The sequence below is a fragment of the Trematomus bernacchii genome, unplaced genomic scaffold, assembly GCF_902827165.1.
Source record: "Trematomus bernacchii unplaced genomic scaffold, fTreBer1.1, whole genome shotgun sequence".
NCBI lineage: Eukaryota > Metazoa > Chordata > Actinopteri > Perciformes > Nototheniidae > Trematomus > Trematomus bernacchii.
The window spans coordinates 1472255-1495986 of NW_022987608.1; the positions used below are offsets into that span (position 1 = coordinate 1472255).

General features: G+C 40.2%; 1 protein-coding gene across 1 annotated transcript; it reads left to right on the forward strand.

Moving 5' to 3' along the window:
- Nucleotides 1–1129: 1129 nt before the first annotated feature.
- On the forward strand, nt 1130–23712 carry slc26a3.1 (solute carrier family 26 member 3). The gene is made up of 19 exons (XM_034131216.1): nt 1130–1284; nt 2041–2180; nt 5453–5563; nt 5920–6080; nt 6987–7151; nt 8454–8606; nt 8718–8800; nt 9559–9706; nt 12644–12757; nt 12922–12999; nt 17377–17472; nt 18370–18476; nt 18990–19059; nt 19136–19228; nt 20724–20819; nt 21039–21239; nt 21430–21484; nt 21565–21698; nt 23475–23712. The coding sequence occupies exons 1-19, from the start codon at nt 1157–1159 to the stop codon at nt 23493–23495; spliced, it is 2154 nt and encodes a 717-aa protein (XP_033987107.1). The 5' UTR covers nt 1130–1156; the 3' UTR covers nt 23496–23712.
- The last annotated feature ends 20 nt before the right edge of the window (nt 23713–23732 follow it).

Consider the following 23732-nt stretch of genomic DNA (forward strand, 5'->3'; position numbering starts at 1 on the left):
TCATCAGGAGAGGACTCTTTAAAGTAGAGACACTACATACTGATATACACCTGAACATCAGCAGGAGAGGACTCTTTAAAGTAGAGACACTACATACTGATATACACCTGAACATCAGCAAGAGAGGACTCTTTAAAGTAGAGACACTACATACTGATATACACCTGAACATCAGCAGGAGAGGACTATTTAAAGTAGAGACACTACATACTGATATACACCTGAACATCAGCAGGAGAGGACTCTTTAAAGTAGAGACACTACATACTGATATACACCTGAACATCAGCAGGAGAAGACTCTTTAAAGTAGAGACACTACATACTGATATACACCTGAACATCATCAGGAGAGGACTCTTTAAAGTAGAGACACTACATACTGATATACACCTGAACATCATCAGGAGAGGACTCTTTAAAGTAGAGACACTACATACTGATATACACCTGAACATCGGCAGGAGAGGACTCTTTAAAGTAGAGACACTACATACTGATATACACCTGAACATCATCAGGAGAGGACTCTTTAAAGTAGAGACACTACATACTGATATACACCTGAACATCAGCAGGAGAGGACTCTTTAAAGTAGAGACACTACATACTGATATACACCTGAACATCAGCAGGAGAGGACTCTTTAAAGTAGAGACACTAAATACTGATATACACCTGAACATCAGCAGGAGAGGACTCTTTAAAGTAGAGACACTACATACTGATATACACCTGAACATCAGCAGGAGAGGACTCTTTAAAGTAGAGACACTAAATACTGATATGACCCTGAAAATGAGCAGAATATATCCTCTTTCATTTTCCTTCAATGAAAAACTGCTTGAAAGTATTATTTCAAATATAAATTGCTCACTGATACTAAGCCAAAAACAAATCTCAACATGTGGAAATACCTTGTGAACAATTTCCTTATGCAAGAGGCTGAAGCAAAGATTTAAAAATGTGTTTACATATCACACAATGGATCATAAATCTGCTTAATGATTGAACAGAGTGACAAAACCGACGTAGAGATGAGATCGATCTCAGATTACAGATAAGATAAAATAACAGGGAGGCGGCGGGCAAAGGTTCTTATAAAATTCTTCCTCCAGAACCTCTCACATTATCTGGGATCTGTCAGACGTGTGAGGATGGTGACTTTTAGAAAACAATATGTGGTGTCAAGACCCGTGTACTCTGATGACAGCTTTGAAGAAGACCATAAAAAAATCTACAGGCTGCACAAAACCTCCTTGGATCATTTGAAAGCTTATCTGACGTAAGTGAACCCTGAGATTTGACTTCATAACTTTGAGATATTCTGCAAAATAGGTGTCAGACTTTGATATATGATAACTTTAAGCATCAGTTTGCACTTTAAAGCAGATGTGTATCTTGGCGTTCGTTACCAAATGATAGAAAGGGCTGTATGAACATATTTAGGTTTAAGAAAAAGTATAAATAATAATAATATTCAAATAATTATTAGACACTATGGAGATGTCAGGTAACCTGTTTGTTGTGTTGACTTTTGATTGTGATTTTTGGTTTGAATTGTAAAATACTAACCTACTTTTAAAGTGTGTTAGCTGTTATTTGGCCCTCCGTAGTGTTTATTTTACAGATGGACACAGATTTTTATCGTTCACAGTTAATTTGTATATATATATATATATATATTTTACTTTTTAGTTCTGATCTATTTTCTATTTTGAGATGTTTCTATTTTATTTCTGTTATTTCTTACTCTTTTTCAAATTATACGCAATGCCTTGTTTTAACATGCTGCTGTGACTGAAACATTTCCCAATTTAGGATCAATTATCTATGTTACTAGTATTGGTTGTAAGCAGCTGTTATTGACAGACAATCTATTTTGAGTAATGGGTCAAATAAGACTCTCTTTCCTTGAAAAAATCAGCATACATGTTTGTGTTTTATAATAATTGCCAAGAGTGGAATAAAACTAATAATAAATATAGGATTTGATGAAATTGTGTCTAAGGAAAATGCTCTGTCTTTCTGTGAAATCCAGCTGTGACTCAAAACGAGCCAAGAATGCAGTTCTCTCTTTTCTGCCCATCATTGGCTGGATGAGGATCTACAGAGTTAGAGAGTGGCTGCTGGGAGATGTCGTTTCTGGGATCAGCACTGGAATGGTGGCCATTATGCAAGGTGAGGTTTTCCAATCCGGTTTTAAAACTATATGCACAGCACTGAAACAGCGCTTTTAAGAGTTTTTAATGACATCCTTTTATCTACTGACTCGACTGCGTTGTGCTTCTACTTATTGATTTAACTGCTGCTTTCGATACAGTCGACCATCACATCCTGATTTCTCGCTTGGAGCAGTGGGTGGGCATTGAGGGGAAAGCCCTGGAATGGTTCAGGTCATATCTGAAGGACAGAACTTTCTCTGTCAGCCTTGGTGACTCCGAGTCATCCTCTGCTCCACTCCTGTATGGGCTCCCACAGGGCTCAGTATTAGGCCCCCTGCTATTCTCCCTCTATTTGCTCCCTCTTGGGTCCATACTTAGAAAGCACGGCATCGCATTACACTGCTATGCTGATGATAGCCAGATTTATGTCCCACTAAAAAAGAAGGAGGGTTACTCAATCAGCCCACTGCTAAAGTGTCTAGACTCTGGAGGACTTAAAGGCCTGGATGGCGTGCAACTTCCTAAAACTGAATGAAGGAAAAACAGAAGTAATGGTTTTTGGTGGCACCACTGGCATCAATTCTGTAGACCTGGGTTCCTTGGCTCAGTACACCAAGCCCACCATTACGAACCTTGGCATTAAAATGGACCCTGAACTAAAACTTGAGTCAGATTAAATCGGTGGTAAAAACGAGCTTTTATCACCTGAGTCAGCTAGCCAACATAAAACCTTTTCTCTCCAGACAGCAGTTTGAGACAGTAATCCACGCCTTTGTCACCACTCGGCTGGATTACTGTAACTCTCTCTACATGGGGGTCAGTGGGTCCTCCCTCGCTCGTCTGCAGCTGGTGCAAGGCTTTTAACTGGCACACGGAAATATGACCACATTTCCCCCATTTTGGCTTCGCTCCACTGGCTGCCAATACATTTTAGGATTCATTTCAAAATCCTTTTATTTGCTTTTAAATCCCTAAATGGCATGACCCCACCATATCTTTCTGAGCTGCTACACCCTTACATGCCCACCCGCCCTCTCAGGTCAGCAGATCAACTGCTCCTGAATGTGCCCAGAACCAAGTCAAAGCTCAGAGGGGGCCGTTGCTTCTCTGTAGCGGCTCCCACACTGTGGAACAATCTGCCCATGCACATCAGACAGGCTCCCACACTGTGGAACGATCTGCCCATGCATATCAGACAGGCTCCCACACTGTGGAACGATCTGCCCATGCACATCAGACAGGCTCCCACACTGTGGAACGATCTCTCCATGCACATCAGACAGGCTCCCACACTGTGGAACGATCTGCCCATGCACATCAGACAGGCCTCCACACTGTGGAACGATCTCTCCATGCACATCAGACAGGCCTCCACACTGTGGAACAATCTCTCCATGCACATCAGACAGGCTCCCACACTGTGGAACGATCTCTCCATGCACATCAGACAGGCTCCCACACTGTGGAACGATCTCTCCATGCACATCAGACAGGCTCCCACACTGTGGAACGATCTCTCCATGCACATCAGACAGGCTCCCACACTGTGGAACGATCTGCCCATGCACATCAGACAGGCCTCCACACTGTGGAACGATCTGCCCATGCACATCAGACAGGCTCTCGCACACTGTGGAACGATCTGCCCATGCACATCAGACAGGCTCTCGCACTGTGGAACGATCTGCCCATGCACATCAGACAGGCCTCCACACTGTGGAACGATCTGCCCATGCACATCAGACAGGCTCTCGCACTGTGGAACGATCTGCCCATGCACATCAGACAGGCCGCCACACTGTGGAACAATCTGCCCATGCACATCAGACAGGCCGCCACACTGTCTGCTTTTAAATCGCTTCTTAAAACCCACCTCTTCTCCTTAGCGTATTAACATCTTTTAGAGCGTTGCTTTTATTGCTTTTAAATTCTCTATTGTTTTTACTTGTATTATGGTGTGTGAGCTGTGCTGTGTTATTTTTTGTATGTTTTGTTTTGTTTATTTGACTGACTGTACAGCACTTTGGTCTGGAGGTTTAAAGTGCTCTATAAATAAAGCTGTATTGTATTGCATTGGAAACATGTTGACACGGTTTGTACGGTCGACACAGAAGTGGCATTTTCACAGAATATTGCCCTTAAAATGTTGATTTCTGGATGAAAAACAGGGCATATGCTTAAGATTTGTGCTTCCATTATAAAAATGTTGACATACACATTGTGTGATATGTCAAGACTAGCAGAATCAGAGACATCTTTTGAATCATTTCTTAAAACTAATCTCTTTATTAAAGCCATTCACTAATAATGCCACTACTAGATTTAACTCTACATCCATTTGGTTGACCTGATGTTCTGGTGCCTTAACAGCTTGTTTTTAATCCATGTAAAGCACTTTTTATATCCAGTATAAGCATCGACTGACCACACTGTACTGTACGATCGACACAGAAGTGTCATTGTCCCAGAATATTGCCCTAAATATGGTAATTGCTGAATGAAAAACAGGGCATATGCATGTCTAAGTATAAATATGACACTCATGTGTAGTTTATTTCCTTTTTTTAAATATGACTTATTTTCGACATTGTTGTATTCAAATGCGGCTGCAACTGAATTCACTGATGTAATTGAAAAAAGGGGCTTAAGATAACACTTTATTGATCCCAGACAGGGATATAAAGGAGTGGCAGCTGCAAAGGAAGTTCACACCATAAACTGTGAACTATCAATGTTGGTCAGTTGCCAAATTATCATAAAAATCTTTTTGTTGTATTTGTCTTTTTTAATACGGACACTCCCATTCCCAGAATGATGTTTAAAAGCGTTGATCACTTCCTTGTTATTCCTCAAGGTCAACATTTCAAACAGCAATGAACAAATTCCTGCCAAATGTATGATACTTGCATCAGCCTCAGCTGTACTGTGTATTATGCTAATTAGCATGCTAGCTAGAGAAAACTAAGGCATTGTACACGGTCAAAATCTGCTAAACTAATGTGTTAGCATGTTGACGTAGCATTAAGCTACAGTAAGCAACAACAAGAGCTGCTAGCATGGCTAACACTTGTTTTTGTGGTTAAATGTCTGCAAATGTAATCTACAGTATTGGTTAGCTTAGCAACAACAATTAGCTTATTTTGGTAATTTAGTAGCAATTTTGTAAATCTTTACCCGGTTTAGTGCCGAAAAACGTGCTTTTTAGAGATTTCTTTCAGAGATTTTTTAAATGCAAAATATCCATAATTATTTATTCTGTGTTTGTTGTTTTGCTGTGGTCTCACCCAGGTATGGCCTTCTCTCTGCTGGCTTCACTGCCTCCCAGCTACGGCCTCTTCACAGCTTTCTTCCCCATGCTAACATACTTCTTCCTCGGTACTTCCAGACATATTTCCGTAGGTAAGTCATGCAATGCTTAGGCTATAATATTGTTGCATACATTTGCTCTATAACAACTTATCTTGACTTTCAATCACTTTTAAGCTGGAAATTCTTGGAAATAGGATAAGTAACTATGCCAAAGTGTTTCAATCTAAACTCTTTATTATCACAATTCCCCTATCATAATTTTTGATAAACTGTCCCTAAAGGCCTCCAAGTAATAACACTTTTATGAAATCAGACACATCACTTGTCAGCCTTATCTTTTTTAAACAAGATGTGTTGAGATAAGATTGGGTGTGATATTACACCCAATCTTATCTCAACACATCAACACACACACCTTCCTCACCTCAACACACACCTTCCTGCAGGCTCCTTCCCAGTCCTGAGTCTGATGTTGGGAGCGGTGGTGACCCGCCTTGTTCCAGAAGTCGGACAACCGGCAAACATCACTGGTTTTGATGGTTTGACCCAGGACCAGCAGAGAGTCCTGGTGGCCTCTTCTGTGACCTTCCTCATGGGGATTTTCCAGGTACATCTGTCTTCATACCTGTTGGGAAAATACTGAATGTACTCTTCCAATATGAGAGTACACATGATAACAAAGGTATCCCAACTGTAGCTGTGTACATGACAGGATGTATGAATTTTGAGAAAAAGTCAGAATGTTTTGAAAAAGTAATAATTTTGAGAGAAAGTAATAATTTGTGATTTTCAGAAAAAAAGCAAATTTTCTGAAAAAAATCTGAATTTTGGGGAAAAGTCAGAATTTTTTGATTTTCAGAAAAAAGCCAACATTTCGAGAAAAAAACTCAGTATTTTGAACATGACAGGATGTATGATTACCTACAAGACCCGGTATTCCTCCATCTTGTGACTGTGTAACTCCCGCTCTTGTATATCAGCATAGTTCAGTACCAAATGCTCTGTATGTGATGACTACTTCCATTCTTGAGAGGATCATAAATACATGAATCCTGAGATTGAAGCTCAAGCCGGTGACGAGTGATATTTTTCAAACAATACCACACCCTTTGTCATGGTTGAGCAGAGCAGGTTGGAACACTTTGTTAACATTAAAATACCGTAAGTCAAGGTTGAAAACATATACAGCAAACAGACCATAACTCTCCCATGTGTAAAAAAATTAGGGATCCAACAGAAAACCAGAACTTAAACACATGCAGAACTAATCACAAGGAAGAAGACACAGCTGGGCAGGGCAGGAAAAACACACCAGGTGAACAGAATCAGGTAATCAAACAGGAGGGAAACCTCAGAGACAGGAAGTAAAATCAGACATAACACAAGGGGTGAACAGCTTTCAAAATAAAACACAAACAGATCGTGACATTTCAAAATAAAACAGGAAAACACAGACAGATTCTGACACCAATTTTCGAAATAAAGCTTATTTTCCCCTCGTTCTTTCACCCAGCTTGCCATGGGTGTCCTCCAGGTGGGCTTCATCGTCAGGTACCTGTCCGATACTCTGGTGTCCGGCTTCACCACAGCCGCTGCCGTCCACATCCTGGTGTCCCAGCTCAAGTTTGTGTTGGGGTTAACCGTTCCAGGCATCAACGGTCCACTCGCTCTCATATATGTAAGTCAAGGATGCATCATTGATGATCATTTCTTGTTTTTCAAACTAGCAAAGATGGACCAACCCTACTGTTTTTAATCATTCAGACAGAAATTAGAGAAAAGACGAGAGAAACTATAGCTTTAAACACACAGACAGTTGTGAGAGGAAACAAAACTCCACAAATGTCAGTGTTTTGAGTGAAAGAATGTATACTAATTTCTACGGCTAGACTCATGAACATGTAGAGATACACATTTCAGATTGCTAAGCTTCATAATATGTCTTTCTTTCTGTCTTACTTCTTGACATAGCTCTAATACGATTATGCACATGCATTCAGGACAACATACATTGACTGTAAAGCAGTAATGGATATGTTTACAGACCACCTTCTGCAGTATGCTGATATCTAAATGAAACCATGGGAATATGTAATAGTGAAAGCTGAAGGAAAACCTCTACAGAATTTGAAATGCATAATATTTATGTAGTGCAGCTTTTCATGTGACGTTCAAACCAGCAGGCTGTCGATTTAATTAAAGTGAGATATGGCCCAGAGTCCAAATTACACAATTAAACTAATAATAATAATAATAAATGATATTTATATAGCGCCTTTCAAGGGACCCAAGGTCGCTGTACATGGTGGACAAACAAAAAAGAAAGGAAGCCGGAGGACCAAGAAAGGGCTCGGGCCCGAGGGCCAGGGTGAACAGGTGAGTTTTTAGAGATGATTTGAAGATGTCCAGGGAGGCAGCATTACGGATCTCGGCAGGAAGTGCATTCCAGAGGGTGGGGGCCGCAACACTGAACGCCCTGTCACCAACAGCTCGGAGGCGAGAGCGGGGGATGGAGAGCAGGCCCGTGTCTGAGGACCGCAGACTCCGAGAAGGGGTGTAGGGATGGAGGAGGTTCGATAAGTACTGGGGGGCGAGGGTATGGAGGGACTTGTACGTGAGGAGGAGTGTTTTGTACTGAATCCGGGACTTGACCGGCAGCCAGTGGAGGTGGATGAGGTTGGGGGTGATATGTTGCCATGGCTTGGTGCGGGTGAGAAGCCTGGCGGCAGAGTTCTGGACGTATTGGAGCCTGTCCAGGGTTTTGCTGGGAACCCCGGACAGGACTCCATTGCAGTAGTCCAGACGGGACGTGATGAAGGCGTGTACAAGTGTTTCTGACACAGAGTCAGAGAGTGAAGGCCGGAGTCTGGCAATGTTTTTGAGATGGTAGAAGGCGGATTTGGTAACAGATTTGATGTGCGCCTGGAAAGAGAATGTTGTAATCATGCTCAAATGCAGAGTTTTCACTTCTTTTGCACAGACCCTGGAGAAGGTCTTTGTCCAGATCACCTCCACCAACATCTGCGACCTGGTGATGTCCATCGTGATCATGGTGGTGGTTTTCATCGTGAAGGAGCTGAACGACCGATACAAAGCCAGGCTTCCTGTTCCCATCCCCATAGAGGTTATCATGGTGAGAGGAGACTATCTTATGAACTACAAATCCTGTTTACATCACTACCAAAGTATAACAACGTTGATGTGTTCAAGCTAGCTGGGATTGAAGAGTTCTTTGCTCTCACAGACTATCGTAGCTTGCGGTGTTTCCTATGGCTTCAACTTCGAGACGAGATATGATGTTGAAGTTGTTGGCAAAATGGTTAGTGGGTAAGTTTTGCACGTCATCAGTGATATTATAAGTCAAAATCAAGCTGGCTGATTTCTATGTTTGGTAATAGTAATAGTTTTGTAATGCTGATGAACCTATGTAACAGAATTATAATTTAGTTTGAAGATGGTTGACCTAATAAGATGTTTTTAAAAGTTCACAAGATAAATCTGAGAGAGGTCATAAGATGATAAATATAAGAAAAATGAAGAAAAGACTAACTTCTCACAAATGTACATAATTTAATTGACCTTTCTTTAATATTTTGTGAAATATTGAATTATTTACCTAATTTAAAGGTTATGTAATGAAAAACTATTGGAAAATGTTGAGGTACACTACTGGAACAAGACAAGCGCCCACAACTTGATTTATTTTGTATAAAGAGTCAGAAGCTCCAAAGGTTGGAAACCACTGTTTAATTGTTTAAAATAAAATGTATTTTATGACCTAATGAAACAATGTAACCACAGCTTTAAAATAAGTGTAGTAGTGTAAAAAGTACAATCATTCAGTCTTAAAGTCTCTATAAATGTGACATCCTCGTGGATTCATCTTCTTATTATAGACACATGCATTTCCAAACATTTGGTCTACCTATGCTGTAAATGTATTATCTCTTCGATTTACACACGGCATCTATTGCACGTCTGTCCGTCCTGGGAGAGGGATCCCTCCTCTGTTGCTCTCCCTGAGGTTTCTCAGTATTGAGCTATAGATCCTATGAATGCACGATTAAACACTGTTTTATTTCCAGGTATGAGTCTCCTATTGCGCCAAATATTGAAGTATTTCAGGAGAGTGCAGTTGAAGCTTTTCCCATCGCCATCGTGGGCTTTGCTGTTGCCTTCTCTGTGGCCAAAGTCTACTCCATCAAACACGACTACACCATCGATGGAAACCAGGTGAGTTTTTTGTGGTCATTCCTGGCTCTGATGGCAGAAAAAAAGTGAATTTGTTACCAGTGGCGGACTGGCCATCGGGACGTTCGGGACGGGATGTGGGCCGGTCGCAGACCCGGCGCCGTGGGAGGGCCCTCCCATTTGACATTCCTGCCCTCCCCCAATAAACACGTTTTGTATTATTTATAAAAATTAAAAATATATTTATTTGTATTTATTTAATTATAAATAAACTGTGAACTTTAATGCTACGATGTATGTGATGTCAGATAGTAATATAAGATTAATAAATGAAAAACAGGTATGAAATACTATATGACAGTAAAACAAGAATACAGTTTAAAAGGAGAGTGATTTGTAAAATATCCATAAAGAAAAAGTAAATCTGTTTACAGTTCTGTTTCATATGGGTGTTGAGAGATGTATCCATAGATCTCTTCATGTTGCTCTCAAAGTGCACCAGATTGATGCTTTTAACTTCAATATTACAAAAAAAATCTTAGGAGCTTAGGTCCACCCCCCACTTGTAAAAAAATAGCACTTTACCCCTGCCTATACCTATATGCCGTGAGCTGATTATCGAGCCTTCATTGTAACAGTCGCGGGTACACTGTGTATTGGCGTGGTGATTGTTGCAGTAGAACATTCCACTGTAGCGCCGGGACATTAATGGGAAACCCTACATGTTTGAGCACCCTCTGTGAAACGTCAAGCGACCCCACAGCACCCCCAAAAGAAAATCTCTGGCGCCGCCACTGGCCGCGGCACATGACGGTTTTGTGTGCCCTCCCATGAAAATCATAAACCCTCTCTGTAGATTTGTTCTGGCGCCGGGTCACTAGCACTACATTCTGTAAATAAATGTAACCTAATCTGAGTACCAAAATAAAAGTAATGTAACCTGATTACTCTCCGTTTCTTTTGGATAACCTCAATATCAAATGTGCAATGCAAAAAATACAAAAAATAAGAAATATAAATAGGATGTTTTTCTTAAGTCTCTTATGGCGCATTTCCACCATGGCGCGGAGCGCGGTTTAAGCGTGCCGTGTCGTGCCGTGCCCGTTTTTGGTTGCGCTTCCACTAGGCCTAGTTACGGCCCGGCCCGGCCCGGGGCCACTTTTTCACCTCTTTTCTGGCCCGACAAAATTGTGGTTCTATCGGGGCCAACAAACAGGGCTGAGTCGGGCTGAGTATGCTAAACTAGAGAGAGGAGCGCTGGCAAGGAGGCTACAACTACAACAAGATGGACATATTTGACCGTGATTTAATTGTAATACACGTTTCAAAATGATGCCGAAGTAACAACATACTGATACCGGTTAGTAAAAACCATGAATTAATGCTTTGGCAAGTTTGCAGACAGACGGCAGGCGAAAAACCTTTTAAAATGCGTGTTTTCTAAATGGAGATTGGCTAAGCTAACGCAGTATATGCTCCGACCATCCACACTCACAACAACGGCCTATACAGACATAAATAAAGCAGCGACTGTATTCACCATGACACAGGCAGTCTGTGGTGTGTACTTGTTTAACTTTTGTCTAGTTTCTGAACATATATAAGGAGCTGTGAGCTCTGAGTGCTAACAGCTAACGGCTGTGTTGTTTTTCTGGGGTTCTCATTGAAGATGACGTCACGGCTCCGCCTACACTGCGTTACTATAGTAACTACCCCAGTTCCTAAACTGTAATGGAAGCGCAGCATGAAGTGAGCCGGCCCTGTTAAGGCCCAACGCGGCCAAGCAGTACCGAGCGTGGCCGAGGCCGACCATGTGGTGGAAATGCGCCATTAGACAACAGGACAATGTGACCTTAGACAAGAAAAAACAATATATTTAGGATCAGAAATTATTTTATTCATAGGAAAACCTGCCTTAATGAAGCATATTCAGGCAGTAGCCTATACACCAACAATGAAACACATGAGCACATACTACAGTTTAAAAAAGCAGAAAATGCTCCGTTTTAGTTTAACACACACAGTTAAGCTCACACACACTATTTTATGAACATATAGGTTGACCTGCTGAATTAAAAACAGAACAAATGAAGCAAAGAAAGTGGAAACCATAAAGCAGATTCAGGCAGTAGGCGTATAGATTCACACTTAAAGTATTATCCTACAGAACAGAACAGCTCACAGAGAAGAGAGAACATCTGATCCTTTTACAACAGGGGTGTCAAACTCAAATACACAGTGGGCCAACATTAAAAAATGGGTACTAGTCGAGGGCCGGACTGGTTCAATGTTTATTGCAAAACTTATTGAAATGAACTTATTGCACATATTAAACCTGGAACTAACAAAGCTTAAATTATTGCCTATAAAAACAACATTAAACATTAAATAATCAGTTGCATTCATTTCTTATGGCTCTATCTGCAGCTTTTCCAGAGTCATTTCTTATGATTACATTTCTCCACAGGCCAACAACAGCTTCAAAAAAACTATTTCCCTCAAAGAACAAACCAAACATGCCCTGTTGTCTCAAGAAAGAAAGTGCAGAAGGAAACATCCATGTAAACTCAGTGTGCTGCTCTGTGATGCTAGTTCAAGCCAGATACTTGGCATCTCATCTTGGGTGCAAGGTCATCAATGTTTGGGGTCAGGCTCTGAGCTGAGGAGACCCTCAGGATTGAGTGAAGGTGTGCGTGCAATATACCGGCGGGCCAGATCTAATAGTAATTAAAAATTATCCTGCAGGCCGAAATTAAATCCACCACGGGCCTGATTTGGCCCCCGGGCCTTGAGTTTGACACATGTGCTTTACAGGTTTTTACTAACATTGTTATCTGCTAGCTATCCCCAATTTCTTAGGTTACCTTTTTTGTATCCTGATTACATTACATGTAATCTGTTACTCCCCAAACCTGGTGCTTTCATGTGTTGCATTTTGTCAGAGAGGTAACTAAAGTCTTTATGGTTCCTTGATCCCAGGAACTCATTGCATTTGGAGTGAGCAACATGTTTGGTGCGAGCTTCAAGTCGTTTGCAGCCAGCACCGCTCTCTCCAGGACGGCCGTGCAGGAAAGCTCAGGAGGAAAAACACAGGTCAGAAAACTACACTCACAAATGTTTACAACCGTACAGTAGCATTTTATTGTCTCCGAAAAGAGGTATTGTAATGTCGCTCTACAATCTGGTTTATAGACATTGTAAATTAATCCTTCATTTGCACGATGAAATTAAAGATTAACTTGTTTTTATAAATGCAGATTGCAGGTCTGATCTCTGCCATGATGGCCATGATTGTGACTATGGCGCTCGGCTTCCTGCTGGAGCCTCTTCCCAGGGTGAGGAATAAAATAAAGGTTTCAGACAATATGTAAATGAATGAAGACCCTAACTACTATCATTTAAAGACTCAGGGTTCCTACGGTCATTAAAAACCTGGAAAAGTCATGGAAATTCAAAATGCAAATTCCAGGCCCTGGAAAAGTTATGGAAAACAATATTTTTTGGAAAAGTCATGGAAATGTAACCAAAGTTGCATCAAATATAATTTATATTTGATCTAATCGCCGAAATAGTAATACTATAACGATAATAAATACTGTATCGTATAGTAATGAAACGTAAAATGGCATTTAAAGTGGACCTATCATGCTATATTTTAATAATATAGTGTAGGACCATACCTATATAAGGCATATTTATACTTTTTCTTTTTCAAAATACCAAACAGATCATGCATTTTAGCCATGCCTCATTTTGCTCAATTTGACAATTTCTAGCTCTGTTTTTGCAAGGGCTGATTCTGTGAGAACAGCACCACCTACTGGCCTGGCATATGTACTACAGCGTCTCCAGCGCTTTCGAACGGCAATGGCCGTGGCTGTCTCCTCCTGATTGGTGGAGTTGGCCCAATAGCCGTAGCGCCACTGTCCTGACGTCAGGACAGTGTTCAAATCTGGATCAGTTTTTATCAGATCCGTTGCAGCCCCTTTTTTAGAGATTTGGGTATGGAGGAAAATAGAGAGGGTTGTGTTTTCTGACACTTGGTGAGTTCCCTGGAACACCGGGGACACATATTCATGTATAAAAGACGTACAAAAGTGCATTTTGCATGATAGGTCCCCTTTAACTGACGAGGTATTTTGCTGGTGAGAGATTTTGACAATCACGCCCTCTGGTCTACAGTGGCTTTAGTCTGTAGGAGCTAGTAAGCCGACTATTTGATTTGTTTTAGATAGGCACAACATGTTTCATATGCAGACCTTATTTTCCAGCTCACCATGTTAAATTAAAAAAATTTCAGTGAGTACCGCTGAGAAAGAGTAATTGTTTTGGTAAAGGTCATGGAGAAGTCATTGGTGAAAAAGTGTATGAACCCTGAAGACTGTATTACCCTCTGTTTAGCCATGATAACACATTCATTTGATGTCATTTATGTCATTATTTTTTAAATAACAAATGTTGTTCAGAGATACTTCGATTTTTTATTTATGAAACATTGTTTTTGTGATCTCAAATTAATTATTTCATTATCTATTATTATATATTATCAGGACGTTTCCTTATTTTGACATCTTAAGAATTAACCTCAGGAAAAGCCAGGAAATAACATTAAGGGTTTTTGTATAGAAATCAATGGATTCAAATTTGTGGGTAAGCTCAGCTCTGATTGTGCTATATTTACTTTATCTATATATTTGTTCACAAACCCTTAAAGAGGCCTATTATGCTTTTGGGGTTTTCTCTTTCCCGTAACATCTCCATTGGACTCCTTTGTTTACATCCGTGACATCACTATGTAACACTCGTGTTTCTATTTGCTAGCGCTCCAACACATTGTACGTGATAGGCTAAGGGGGCGGGACATCTCTAAGCAGGTTGACCAATCACAACAGAGCCGGCCAGCTAACCAATCAGAGCACACTGGGCTCTGGTTTCAGACAGAGGGTGAAAAGAGGTGCTGCAGCACAGACAGTATGAGAAAAATAAAGAGCTTTTTGAACATTAAAGCATGGAGACATGTCCCAGAGACACTACATACTGATATACACCTGAACATCATCAGGTGAGGACTCTTTAAAGTGGAGACACTACATACTCATATACACCTGAACATCAGCAGGAGAGGACTCTTTAAAGTGGAGACACTACATACTGATATACACCTGAACATCAGCAGGAGAGGACTCTTTAAAGTAGAGACACTACATACTGATATACACCTGAACATCAGCAGGAGAGGACTCTTTAAAGTAGAGACACTACATACTGACATACACCTGAACATCAGCAGGAGAGGACTCTTTAAAGTGGAGACACTACATACTGATATACACCTGAACATCAGCAGGAGAGGACTCTTTAAAGTGGAGACACTACATACTGATATACACCTGAACATCAGCAGGAGAGGACTCTTTAAAGTAGAGACACTACATACTGATATACACCTGAACATCAGCAGGAGAGGACTCTTTAAAGTAGAGACACTACATACTGATATACACCTGAACATCAGCAGGAGAGGACTCTTTAAAGTAGAGACACTACATACTGACATACACCTGAACATCAGCAGGAGAGGACTCTTTAAAGTGGAGACACTACATACTGATATACACCTGAACATCAGCAGGAGAGGACTCTTTAAAGTGGAGACACTACATACTGATATACACCTGAACATCAGCAGGAGAGGACTCTTTAAAGTAGAGACACTACATACTGATATACACCTGAACATCAACAGGAGAGGACTCTTTAAAGTAGAGACACTACATACTGATATACACCTGAACATCAGCAGGAGAGGACTCTTTAAAGTAGAGACACTACATACTGATATACACCTGAACATCAGCAGGAGAGGACTCTTTAAAGTAGAGACACTACATACTGATATACACCTGAACATCAGCAGGAGAGGACTCTTTAAAGTAGAGACACTACATACTGATATACACCTGAACATCAGCAGGAGAGGACTCTTTAAAGTGGAGACACTACATACTGATATACACCTGAACATCAGCAGGAGAGGACTCTTTAAAGTAGAGACACTACATACTGATATACACCTGAACATCAGCAGGAGAGGACTCTTTAAAGTAGAGACACTACATACTGATATACACCTGAACATCAGCAGGAGAGGACTCTTTAAAGTAGAGACACTACATACTGATATACACCTGAACATCAGCAGGAGAGGACTCTTTAAAGTAGAGACACTACATACTGATATACACCTGAACATCAGCAGGAGAGGACTCTTTAAAGTAGAGACACTACATACTGATATACACCTGAACATCAGCAGGAGAGGACTCTTTAAAGTAGAGACACTACATACTGATATACACCTGAACATCAGCAGGAGAGGACTCTTTAAAGTAGAGACACTACATACTGATATACACCTGAACATCAGCAGGAGAGGACTCTTTAAAGTAGGAGACACTACATACTGATATACACCTGAACATCAGCAGGAGAGGACTCTTTAAAGTAGGAGACACTACATACTGATATACACCTGAACATCAGCAGGAGAGGACTCTTTAAAGTAGAGACACTACATACTGATATACACCTGAACATCAGCAGGAGAGGACTCTTTAAAGTAGAGACACTACATACTGATATACACCTGAACATCAGCAGGAGAGGACTCTTTAAAGTAGAGACACTACATACTGATATACACCTGAACATCAGCAGGAGAGGACTCTTTAAAGTAGAGACACTACATACTGATATACACCTGAACATCAGCAGGAGAGGACTCTTTAAAGTAGAGACACTACATACTGATATACACCTGAACATCAGCAGGAGAGGACTCTTTAAAGTAGAGACACTACATACTGATATACACCTGAACATCAGCAGGAGAGGACTCTTTAAAGTAGAGACACTACATACTGATATACACCTGAACATCAGCAGGAGAGGACTCTTTAAAGTAGAGACACTACATACTGATATACACCTGAACATCAGCAGGAGAGGACTCTTTAAAGTAGAGACACTACATACTGATATACACCTGAACATCAGCAGGAGAGGACTCTTTAAAGTAGAGACACTACATACTGATATACACCTGAACATCAGCAGGAGAGGACTCTTTAAAGTAGAGACACTACATACTGATATACACCTGAACATCAGCAGGAGAGGACTCTTTAAAGTGGAGACACTACATACTGATATACACCTGAACATCAGCAGGAGAGGACTCTTTAAAGTAGAGACACTACATACTGATATACACCTGAACATCAGCAGGAGAGGACTCTTTAAAGTAGAGACACTACATACTGATATACACCTGAACATCAGCAGGAGAGGACTCTTTAAAGTAGAGACACTACATACTGATATACACCTGAACATCAGCAGGAGAGGACTCTTTAAAGTAGAGACACTACATACTGATATACACCTGAACATCAGCAGGAGAGGACTCTTTAAAGTAGAGACACTACATACTGATATACACCTGAACATCAGCAGGAGAGGACTCTTTAAAGTAGAGACACTACATACTGATATACACCTGAACATCAGCAGGAGAGGACTCTTTAAAGTAGAGACACTACATACTGATATACACCTGAACATCAGCAGGAGAGGACTCTTTAAAGTAGAGACACTAAATACTGATATACACCTGAAAATGAAGATAATATGTCCTTTTTAATATTTGGCAGTCTGTCCTGGGTGCTTTGGTGATCGTCAACCTGAAGGGCATGCTGATGCAGTTCAGAGAAATCCCGTACTTGTTGAGGAAGGACAAACTGGAGTGTGTAAGTGATTCCAAAGTCTTGTAGCTCACAGCCACATGTTTTGTTTTTATTTACTTTATTTCCCAGATTATTGTCTTTTAATCTCATGTGTTGTCTGCAGAGGTGGGAAGTAGTGGAGTGCGAATATTTTGTACTTTAGTACATTTATCTGGTATCAGTACTTTACTCCACTACTTATTTTTCTGACGACTTTTTACTTTCTACTTCTTACATGTTGAACACAAATACCTGTACTTTCTACTTCTTACATTTTGAACACAAATACCTGTACTTTCTACTTCTTACATGTTGAACACAAATACCTGTACTTTCTACTTCTTACATGTTGAACACAAATACCTGTACTTTCTACTTCTTACATGTTGAACCCAAATACCTGTACTTTCTACTTCTTACATGTTGAACACAAATACCTGTACTTTCTACTTCTTACATGTTGAACCCAAATACCTGTACTTTCTACTTCTTACATTTCCCAAACAGGCTGGTTCCTTTAGTTTGAATGTGTGTTTGGTGGCGTGATCATTATTATTTAGAGTCATTGCGTGCCTATTGATTTGAACACGATCCGTGTATCCATCATTTCCTGGTCTTCTCTAAAGAAGAGGGACCAATGAAAACGTTGTCATGTTGCCGTTGTTCAGCATGGAAACATTCATTAGCTAACAATGACATTATTGTTCTATTAATATAAAGGGAGGTCAGGTACTCTTTAAAACAGCTGCTAGTTATGGGTACTTTTTACTGAAGTACATTTCAAAGCCCTCTTTACTTTTACTTGAGTAAAGAAGTTTAGTCAGTACTTCTACTTTTACCAGAGTATTTTTAAACACGAGTATCTGTACTTCTACTTGAGTAAAGGATGTGTGTACTTCTGCCCTCTCTGGTCGTGTGCAGGTGGTTTGGGTCGGGACGTGTCTGGGTGCCATCCTGCTGGGTCTGGATATCGGTCTGGCGGTGGGATTGGGGTTGGAGCTGCTCACTGTCGTCTTCAGGACTCAATTGTAACGTCACAAGTTATTCCTCTGATAACTAAAACACAGATGTACTGCAGTGGATGAGAAATCACATCTTCACCACAAAGTAACACACAATAATTCAGAACCAGAATCAGAATTCCTTTATTCGTAAATGTATGTTGTTACAGCCAAAGTAGAGATAGAGACAACAAATAAAGCAGTATTAGATTAAAGGGCATGCACGTTAGTTATTACAATTCACAAAGTACACATGAAGGTAGAAAAGCAGCAGCGACAGTATTTTATAATATAAATGAAGTGTAACATGTAGAAGTTATTGTGGTAGAAGCTAGATACCAGGTAAGTTATATATTGCACAGAGACACTTACAAGTATTACAATTGTCAAACTATTAACTACTTACGAAGCACGTAAAAGAAGCATATACAAGCAAAAACTCTAACCAGCAGAACTCCTTCAATGACAATGTGAATTTTCTAAAATAAGATATATAATAATTTATGTATTTGTATCATGTTCTTCTCCATGTCTTTCCAGCCCGCGCTGCTCTGTCTTGGTTAACATCTCGGGGACAAACCTGTACAAAGACCGCAAAGATTACCTGGATGTGAGTAAATGCTATCCAATAAACACTTTTAGACACTTTCAGAATCAGTTATTCATCACACTGTATCTCCTCTCAGATATTCGAACCAAACGGAGTAAAGATCTTCAGGATCCCCTCGCCTATCTTCTTCGCTAATATCGAGTTCTTCAGGGACAAGTTGGTGGAAGCTGTACGTACGACACACACTTCTCCATCCTATACTTCACTTATATTATATAAGATATGATAAGATCTACTTTATTAATCCCAATTTGGGGGGAAATGACGTTGCAGCAGCATAAAATAACAAAACAAGGCATTGCACATAGTAACAAATGAAAAGAGTAGAAATAAACAATTCTAAAAATGTGAACATCTAAAAAAAGAAATAGAAATAAACCAGCATTAGAGAGTAAGAAAATATACTGATGACCGTGAAGATAACAAATCTATAAACTGTCTGACAAATAAAAACACTAATGAAGCGCCAATTTTCTGTTAACACAATATACACACTATAAGCAGGATATTATTTACATCAAGTATATATACAACTATATACAATATATAGGTATATAGGAACCATTTATAAACCAGTTCTAACATAGTTTGCATACATCAACACAGGCTCACTATTTGGCACGATGACTAAGCCTTATATTGGCTACCTAGCTTACTTCGTTTTCTTCATCAGCCAGCATCCTTGGTATCTGTTGTTCACTGAGTTGATTCCCCCCCCCATCCATCTTGATGTTTCTTGGCATCTCTTATGACCATTTATTTATGAGTTACTAACTTTTATAGTTGCCAAAGGGGAGCGTTATTGTAAAGTGTGAAACACATCACCATTTATTAATGAGTTACTAACATTTCTAATAAGACTTAGCAGTACAGACACATGTGGGCTCACTATTTGGTAAGATGACTAAGCCTTATATTGGGTTGTATATTGGCTACTTAGCGAGAATCAACTCAGTGAACAACAGATACCAAGGATGCTGGCTGATGAAGGAGACGAAGTAAGCTAGGTAGCCAATATAAGACTTAGCAGTACAGATAAATGTGGGCTCACTATTTGGCAAGCAACAGGTCACAGTTGCCCTGTTTATCTCATGTCTTTTTTTTAAAAGCTTATTAATGATTTATAAAGTGTTCACAACCTAATTAATAAATTAATTACAAACTATTCGTAAACCCTTTATAAGGGTAGTCTTATTGTAAAGTGGTACCGGTATATAAGTATATATAGCAGAGGTGGGACCAAGTCATTGTTTTGCAAGTCACAAGTAAGTCTCAAGTCTTTGCACTAAAGTCCTGAGTCAAGTCAAGCCTAAACTTTGAAAACCGACAAGTCATTATGTCCTTTCACCAAAACAGAATATAATATATAAAATGTACACAAATCATGAAAAATGTTAAGTTGCTCCTGAACTCAAACATTAAAGAGTACCATAACAATAATAACAACATCAATAAATGCATAGTTGATCCTCATCGAGTTGCAGATCAAACTGCTCTTTATTAGTCATATTAATAATGTACTAATCAATTTACTCTCTGCTGGTAAAGCGATGTGTTTTTTTTCAGTCTGACTCGAGTCCAAGTCATGTGACTCGAGTCCACACCTCTGATATATAGTATATATTTGTTCTTTTTAAATAAATCGTCACTTTAACATGTTCCAGGTTGGGTTTAACCCTCTGAGGGTGTTGAGAAAGAGAAACAAGGCTCTCAGGAAAATCAAGAAGCTTTTACGGAAACAGGATGGCGACATATCAGAGGTGAGAAATCAAAGATACGATACACTACTGTGCTTCTTCTTCTTTCAAAAAGCTTCACTTTTCTGTTGGGAAAATACTGAATGTACTCGTCCAATATCAGAGTACACATGATGTCTACTTCCATTCTTGAGAGGATAATAAATACATGGATCCTGAGATTGAAGCTCAAGCCGATGACCAGTGAGATTTTCCTAACATTTTCCTAAATCTTCCAAACAGAAAGGCATGAAGGATCTATTCTGCATGAATGTGGAGGATTCAGATCGGCCCTCCGACCTCAATGACCCTCCCATCCGGGTGAACTGGAACGCCGAGCTTCCCGCTAACATCAGCGTTCCCAGAGTGGATCTCCACAGCCTGATCCTGGACTTCTCTGCCGTCTCTTTCCTGGACATCTCCGCTATGAAGGGACTCAGAACGGTACAATAACAATATGTTGAATACTATAAAGCAATGACATATTATGAATGAAAAAGCGTTAACGCAGACTAAGCCACGAGACAAAAGAAACTTGCCACACCTAATTAATTGAGAATCCACTGTATATGTGTGAAGTAATTGCAGTAATTGGAATATTTCTCATACAATAACGGGCTTTTTTATTCCACAGGCACTCAAAGAATTTGTCCGTGTGGATGTAGACGTTTACGTTGTCTCTTGTGATGGTGAGTTTCACGAATGTTTCTTAAAAAGCTCAACATCCCATAGTTAAAGTGTCTGTAACAAGCTTCCCATGTGTCGACAGCGTACATCCTGGAGAAACTGCACAGCTGTCTGTTCTTTGACGAAGAGATCCTGACCTCCATGTTCTTCCCGACGCTTCACGACGCCGTGCTGCATGTTCTTGAAAAGCACCAGGAGGACAAAGGAGGCACGGTGGTAAGGAAACTATTTTGCTGTAAATATTATAAAATTGTTTCTGGAGTGTCACGTTTAGCTTTAGGGATAGCTAATAGGTTCATTATAATAGAAGGTATTATAATTTTTTTATACAATAATGAGACGTTTGGAAGACAAATGGCCTTAATAAATCAAAATAATTCAAATTAAAGTGATGGTGTAATATGAATGTAAGTTAAATGCATGCAATTGGCTTACTGTTTCTTTATATAAGTGTAAATACATTGTTTTTGATTGTGATTGTTGGGGAATAATTTGCCCTGCATGTCCTCCTTCGCCCTCTGACGCAGCTGACCAGCCTTGAGCAGCCGTTATCTCCCTTAAGGAGGGGCTGCCCTAGCATATTGTTGATGTTGCCAGTTTATGACCAGGCAACTCTCTGTCAGAGATACTTATGGTTGTTGTGGGACACCTGGAACACATTCTTCTCGGGGTGTAGATGACCCCGAGCCATAAGCGACAACAAATGTGATTCAGTGTCCTCAGCTGTTTAGTCTAACTAATGAAGAATGTTGATTATTACACTCTGAACTACTTAAAGGTCCCATGTCATGGCCATTTCTACTGATCATAATTCCATTGTTGAGGTCTACTAGAATAGATTTATATTGTGCAATTTTCCAAAATCACATTGGTTTCTCATACAGCATCTCTGTATAGTATGTGTATTCACTCTCTGTCCTAAACGGCTTGTTGGAGCTCCTGCCCCCCCCCTCCCTATGAGCCCAGTGGCCGTCTGCGAGACAGCGAGACACAGCGAAACCCAGCCCGAACACACACACACACACGCAGCCTCGCCGCGTCCCGCCGTCTCAGGGAGGAGAAATCGGCGGAGCTGCAGCTGAGAAAAGATTGAGTGTGTGTGTGTGAGGAAGTCCGCGGATTGGTCAATTTGGACCAATCAGCGGACTTAACCTAACGGCTCCACGGATTGGTCCATTTTGACCAATGGGTTCATTTGGGTATGGGCACGTCACTGTACTCAGGAAGAAAAAGATAAATGTCCAACGAGGCGTTCTGGGGCAGCATAGACAGGTCTTTTCTGTGTTAGAGTTTTACTCGCTACAGGGTGTACTTTGAGGGTTTGTGACTCTGCAGACCGTTTACATGCAGACAAACCTTCATAACACACAAGGGGACGGGTAATAACCAGAAAAGCATGACATGGGACCTTTAAAACCTCGAGCTACAGGGGGGTTCTTCAGAATTGATTGTGGCATCTCAACCGTGTGGTCAGACCGTGGCCCGTGACATGTCTTGTGAATTCTCCGAAGCTCCAAATAAACCGTCAGTGTTTGCCATCAAAGCTCCAGCTCTCCTCGTGTCTCTCTTTGAGTCCTGACTCCAATTGCTTCAGAAGTTTCCCCCCCCAGTGATATTAAAATAAAATCACAATGAAAGTGCCAATGTCGTCCAGCAGAAGGCTCGTAACGAATCATTAAGTAATAACTCACATTTTCTTCACTTCATTATGTAATAACACTCGCATTTTGTAGTAAATAGTTTGATTGACATACATTAAAACATATGGTAGTTATTACAAAGGTGTTTGTGATGAAAATGTAATATTACACGCAAAACATTTTGAAAGAGGCAGGACTAAAACCTCTTATTGAAACTACATATCTAAGATGAGTGTATGTAAAGGGACCAATTATGTCTCAATGCAACAATTTTAAAAGAGTAGATATAAGCCTGTGTTTTATAGTATTTATATACCTTTTTTTTTTTACTCTAACACTCTGTTTTTTTCAGATAAAAGATACCAAACTCTAGAAGAACCGTCTCCAGGAGCATCTTTTCAAAAATGACCACAGAATATAGGAAATATACTGTAATATAAAATGTGTTTTTCTCATCACAACATAATCAATAAAACAAATATTGTGTGTTTTCAGTGAGTTTTGTTTTTGAAATGCTTTACTGCTGATCATGTGAACCAGTCCAGTATTTCCCATGCATTGATTTATTTGTGGTGGGCCGCCACAAATAAATATCGTCCGCCACAAATGG

Excerpts from the sequence above, each read along its gene's own strand:
- slc26a3.1 (XM_034131216.1), top strand. The coding sequence starts at position 1,157 with ATGGTGACTTTTAGAAAACAATATGTGGTGTCAAGACCCGTGTACTCT. Across the intron at positions 19,229-20,723 it reads GGGACAAGTTGGTGGAAGCT|GTTGGGTTTAACCCTCTGAG; the intron begins GTACGTACGACA and ends AACATGTTCCAG. Across the intron at positions 21,699-23,474 it reads AGGACAAAGGAGGCACGGTG|ATAAAAGATACCAAACTCTA; the intron begins GTAAGGAAACTA and ends TGTTTTTTTCAG.